The sequence below is a fragment of the Meles meles genome, chromosome 15 (assembly GCF_922984935.1).
Source record: "Meles meles chromosome 15, mMelMel3.1 paternal haplotype, whole genome shotgun sequence".
NCBI lineage: Eukaryota > Metazoa > Chordata > Mammalia > Carnivora > Mustelidae > Meles > Meles meles.
In genome coordinates, this window is record NC_060080.1 from 32,240,991 (window position 1) to 32,247,383 (window position 6,393).

Here is a 6,393-nt window from a genome sequence, read left to right on the forward strand (position 1 = left end):
GGCGGTTCTTTCCAGGAGTAATTAAAGGATGTGTCAGAACTCCAAGGCCCAGGACCGTAGCCTCGGTGGGTCCGGGGGTTGAAAGCTGAGGACTCGCGTCGCTTTCCAGAGTCTACACGGACGCGGGCGGGGAGGGAGCAGGGCCGCCCTCCTTCCCGCCGGGCCGCGCAGTGAGGCCGACTCACCTGCGTGGCCGCCAGCCGCGCCCGCACCTCCCGCATCAGGAAGGGCTCCAGGCCGCGGCCCGCGGTGCAGAAAAACCTGGCGCCCGCTGTAGGGCGCGAGCCGGAACAAATCGGCGACGCCACCATGGCTGCCCGCGCAGCCCCGCGGCTCGGGGTCACGTGGCCTGGGGCGCGCGCACGGCGCGTCCCCGCGCTCCAGGAAGTGTGCACCGGGGCGGGAGGGCGGGGTGGAGCCCGATGTGGGGTTAGGGGTGCGGTCTCCTGGGACTGGGGCTTGTGGGTCGGCTTGGCTAACTGCTTGGAAATTCCCTGATTAGGCATGTGAGACTATTTAGAATCACAGATGGAAGGGTTACAATTGGGATCTGTTATTGGATCTACAAAAAGGATACATATCATCTAATCTATCTGCCTTATTTTGGGAAACTGAGGAAGTTGATCCTTAGGCCAAGGAACAGTTAGTGGCGCAGCTGAGGCTGGTCTTGATAGCCAGTATAATGAGCTTTCTTCTATTTCTCCCGACTTACTCCTCTCCTCTTCTCATTCCCGCCCCACTACTCTGCTAAAATAAGGAGACCTATTCTGTCCACACCAAGAATTGGGCCAAAGCTGGGAATCCTTATGACCAAGAACAGAAATTCCTATTCTCCAACTGAATGTTTTCATGTTCACGGAATAGGTCACATTTCTTGCACTATTAAGTTTACCACGAAGATAATGAATGCACCATCCAGTTTAGGCCACCTGATTTAATTGTCTCTCTTAACAGTATTGAAGGGACTTCTTTAATTTTGAATTTTCAATTGGCAATGAAAATATTACTTGGGAGGAGTAGAATCCATATTACAAACTGGACAGCATTACATTAGCTCTGCAGTTATATGAAGTTATAAAGAAGTTATATATGTAGTTATATGAAGACATATAGAAGCTATTAAATGGTGCTTCTCATGTGCTTCCCAGAGGGACCTAGGCAAATAAGGGTACTCCCTCTTTTCCTCCCCACCCCACCCCAGCTCCTGGTCTACTGGCACAGTAGTAAGAAAATTCTTATGGCGTTATGCAACACAAGTGTTTCAACGTTTCAGTCCTAAAACTCCTCACATCCTTTCATTTTGACAAATTCTTTCCTTCCTTCTTTCCTTTCTTTTTCCTTCCTTCCTTCCTTCCTTTCTTTCTTTCTTTTTTTCTTTTTTTTTTTTTTTTGTCTCCAGACTATGTTCTCATTCTTTTGGCAGTTGACAGCTCATCCCAACTTCTTTATGCTTTGGGATTCCTGACACTCAAGTCTGTCTGGGGAAACCCATGAAACCTCCTTAGTACTTCCTACATTCTGTCCCCAAGATGGTGAGCACCCAGACATAGTTTAGTAAATACTGGACACCCACTTTCTGCCAGTCCTCACACCAAGTCTTGAGGATGCTAATATGAGTGAGCAAGGGTTTGGACTTTAAGGGGTTTTGAGAATGGTATGATTGATTTAATAAGGATGTACGCAAGATGCTGTGGTAACAAAGGTAGCAGGGAGAGCTTCCTGATGAAAATCACTCTTGATCCAGTCCTTGAAGGTTGTGTAAGAGTTAAATCACTCTCTCTCTAGGGATGGAGGGTTTGGCCTTTCAGGTAGTATGAGCAGCAGATCCAAATGTGACTGTATGTGTGTCTGGGAGTGGGGTGGGTTGGGGGACAGGAAGGCCATGTCATCAGTTAGGTATTATTAGAGCATAATTATATGAGTTGGAAACTTGATAGAGATAAAGGTAGAGAGGTGGATAGTGGTAATGTTATGGTGGTGCTGCCTATGGTGGGTGAAGAAGTGACTCCTCCACGGCTAGCAGTATGCCTTCTTGGACAGAACCACTGCTGAGCCAGTCTTCCTCTTACACCCTCTTTTCCCTTCTTCTTTGCCTTTCTGTCCCCAGGAGCCTTTGGTCAGCAAGGTCAGGGGCTACTCTTGCTGTAGTTGGTGGGGGTTGGGGGGCAGGTGCATTTGTTCACCATTGGGCCTTGCTGTAGCACAGCACTTCCAAGAAAACCTTTCATACAACGCTTGAGATGAGGTGAAAGGGCTGGAGTTTTGCCTGTTTGGGGAGAAAATAATAGATTTTCTGAGAGGAGAGTTACCTGGAATTCTCTCCTCATGACTCAAATACTCTTTGCTCCATCATTTCTGCTTCTCATTAAAATATGTCTCTACTGGAAAAGAACCACTGACCCCTATAGAGGCTTAGCATATCCAGATGAGCTTTGATGTTTTAATATTGCATATTCAACAAGTAGGAAGTTGGCAGTTGTCAGGAACAATTTTACAATAGATATGCTTTTAAGTGGGACCATTTTAAGAATTTAGGGTGTGATTATTTGCTTCAAGATCTCCATGTTTTGGTGCAATTGGCAATTCCTTTAATTCTTTTTTTCTAAAAGATTTTATTTATTTGACAGAGATCACAAGTAGGTAGAGAGTCAGGTAGAGAGATGGGGGTGGGAAGCAGGCTCCCTACTGAGCAGAGAGCCCCATGCAGGGCTCTATCCCAGGACACATGACCTGAGCTGAAGGGAGAGACTTTAGCCCACTGAGCCACCCAGGCACCCAATTCCTTTAATTCTTAAAAGTGTTTGATATAGGGGCATCTTGGTGACTCAGTCAATTAAGTGGCTGACTCTTGATTTTGGCTCAGGTCATGATCTCAGTGTCATGGAATCAAGCCCCATAGGCTCCACACTTAATGTGGAGTCTGCTTGTCCCTCTCCCTCTGCTCCTCCCCAGCATACCTGTGCTCTCATGCAGCTCTCTCTCTCTCTCAAATGAATAGATAAAATCTTTTAAAAAGTGTTTGATATATGTACTTAGATATTAAAATGCAAATGCTGGGGCGCCTGGGTGGCTCAGTGGGTTAAGCCGCTGCCTTCGGCTCAGGTCATGATCTCGGGGTCCTGGGATCGAGTCCCGCATCGGGCTCTCTGCTCAGCAGGGAGCCTGCTTCCCTCTCTCTCTCTCTGCCTGCCTCTCTGTCTATTATGACCTCTCTCTGTCAAATAAATAAATAAAATCTTTAAAAAAAAAAAAAAATAAATAAAATGCAAATGCTTTAGGTTGTGAGATCTTTAAGGATGGGATGACTTCATTGACCTGAGCATCCATAACAAGCATGCTGGCTTGCCTATGGTAGTTTCTCAGTTAATGTGTGCTGAATTGGATGGAATGTAACTAAATGGAAGGTCACTCACTTAAGGAAGTCCTCCTCAGCTAGGAGAGATTGCAATAACTACCACACCAGCGGGGGCCCTTATGAGTGAGGTATGGGTAAAAAGGTAGAGGATTGAGGCCAATGGAGGGAAATGAGGGGATAGAAGGGACCCCAAAGATAACTTCTTCACAATTTTGCCTACTTCCCCTCCTTCCTTAGCATCCTTTTTATCCTACCCACATACTTAATAAATAATGTTCCTTAATTAGGAGTACTTGTCAGAATGACCTTTAGGATCTTTTCAATATGTCATGCTTGTCCACACTCTCACACCCTCCAATGTTCTGGTACATTTGAGTGGAGTTGGTGGCGAGCCAGACCCCTTCTCCCCATTCAATTGCCAACTTCTCCAAAATGCCCACTCTTTCTCTCCTCTCAGGCCTTTGCTTATACTGCTCCCTTTGTCTAGAATCATCTTCTCTTCCATTTCTTTAAGGCTCAGGTAGAATGCCACATCTTCCAGAATGTTCTCTGCTGCCTTTCTAGCACGTTTCTATTTACATATTTTATACCTTTATTATTTATTCATTCATAAATATTTACTGAGTCCATGTCAGTGTATCAGGTTCCAGCCTTGGAGAAGCTTTCAGTTTAATGGGTGGTAATGGTGATGGTGCTGGATTGCTGAGAGAGACACATAAAGGATGACAACACAGTGCAATATATGGAAAGAAAGGAAAACAGTTGGGCCTGGCACATAGTAGGCACTTAATAAATAAATGGAGTTGCATAAATGAACTTATCCTGAAGCCCAGTGAGCACTTGTTTTGTTGGTGGCTTTTCATCTCCCTCTGAGCATATTTGCTAAATCAGGACATTCTTCTTCTCCTCCTCTTTGTCCTCCTTCTCCTCCACCTTCCCCTCCTCCTCCTCCTTCTTCTTTTTAAGATTTTATTTGTTTGAGAGAGAGAGAGAAAGAGAGAACACAAGTGGATGTGGAGGAGCAGTGGGAGAGAGAGAAGCAGACTCCCCACTGAGTAGGGAGCCTGATGCAGGGCTCGATTCCTGGACCTGAGCGAAGGCAGACACTTGACTGACTGAGCCACCCAGGCCCCCCATTCTCCATCTTCTGAACTCATCTCCTCAAGGTTTGTACACACCATGGAGATACAGTGAACTATTGCTCACACAACCCAGGATAGTAACTGTAAGGTTTTATAGATTTTTTAGAATTCGGTGGAGTTGCAACATTGTGGTGAAACCTCGGATACGGACACAGAAGTCTGTTGGACACATATTCCAAACAAGTCAGTATAGATTGTGAAAGAATCAACAAATTTTTATGGTTGCAACTACAAAAGCAATTTGAGAAAAAGCTATTGGTCACACAGTAATCATTTAAACCACTTATATGTGCATGGTAACTACCTTGAATGGTGCTCCTTTAAATATACAGTTAGAAAAGAGGAAATTGAGCAGAAAATCACTGTGTTGTGTAAGTACTGCCTGTGGAACATTATTTATTCATTAGTGTTTATGTCACTGTAGTTTTAATATAACCTCAAAATTCAAAAGGTGTAATCTCCATGCCTTGATCTAGAGAGAGAATTCTTTTATATGTATTATCTTGTTTTAGTTATGTAGTTATGCAATGAAATTATTATTTCATTATTATTTTGATGTGCAAATATACTGTAATATATCCAGTGCTTTTTGGGAAAAGTGTGACATGCATTCAATGCATATTTCAAAACACTAGGGTATTTTATGTGATTTTATTTGTTTTAAGTATATTTTGAGCTCATAAAACTGTATTTATATCTGATAGACCCTATAATGTCCCAGCTGGAAGAAGGTATGGGAATTATTTCTTTGATACATTAGCTGACTGAACAAATGACTGCGTATGCAATTTTCTTCAATTTACTTGGATGAACTATATTGCCTAAATAAAATCAAGTCATTTTCTCCTTGCAGTTATGTTCCCCTCACTCAGATTGTTGTTTTATATTCCTTTTCCTTGTGCTGCATTTATGTGTATATTTACTATGAATTATTTTCCATTAGAGGCTTGTTATTACCAATCTTCCTATTTCTTAGTATGAGGAAAACTGCAGAAATGTCCCAGACTAGCTAGGATTCCCATATTTTGATATTCCCCTCTTCCATTTTCCAGTGAGACTCACTCTTTCTAGTAGATGGTCATTTATTTTGCCTGTTTCATCAGTAGCAATTTAAACAGAATCACCTTAAAACTCAAGCAAATATAACCTACAAATGAACAAAAATAACCAAGGGACAGATTCTGTTTCTTCAGAAATACAAATAGAGAGTACCTTGTTTTAATGTGAATCGTATTTGGCAGAATAGACTCTGAAGATTTTATTAGCACGTTGGCTTAATTCAATCAACTTTTCTCCCGTTGTCGCCTTGAGAATTGAGAGTGGACTATGGAGCAAGCAAGCATGTAAATATGTTTTCATCTCTATTTTTCTTTTTATTGGGGGGTAATAATTTTTCCTTGGTCGTGGACATTTTGTGCTGTTTTGAGAAAAAAAAAAAAACATTTTAGCACCCTTAAAAACCTTTTTCTGATATATAGCCATACATAATCAGGCTTGTCTTTCAACACTCTTCTTTTAGAAAGCTTGAAATTTAATAATTAAGAATATACTACTTATGTTTAATGTTATGTATTTTTAAAATGATATGAATTACTCAGCTAAACAGACAATATAGATACAAAATAAAAGTGTGCAACATGGGGTTAGGCTGTCATTTGGTTCCTCCATGAATTACCTTCAGAATAGGACATAATGCCAGACATCATTTGGTACTAGATGAGCTTCTAGATTACAGGCGGATAATACTTGTATTTTTATCACAATATGTTGCTTTATTGCCCTGTTACTCTATTAACTTATGCCATAGAGATTATCTTAAATCTTCAAAATCTAAATGTAGCCAGGTTGGGAAAATCTTAAAAGCTGGCTTTATCTTAGGGACAAATAGTTTTTAGG

General features: G+C 42.1%; 1 protein-coding gene across 2 annotated transcripts in view; it reads right to left on the bottom strand.

Moving 5' to 3' along the window:
* THUMPD2 (THUMP domain containing 2) overlaps positions 1-326 on the bottom strand; it is a 41,439-nt gene extending 41,113 nt beyond the window's left edge. For both annotated transcript variants that reach the window (XM_045979894.1, XM_045979895.1), the window contains exon 1: positions 186-326. In XM_045979894.1, the coding sequence (XP_045835850.1) occupies positions 186-311 (126 nt within the window). In that variant the 5' untranslated portion in view covers positions 312-326. The remainder of the gene's footprint in view (positions 1-185) is intronic.
* Between the last annotated feature and the right edge of the window lie 6,067 nt (positions 327-6,393).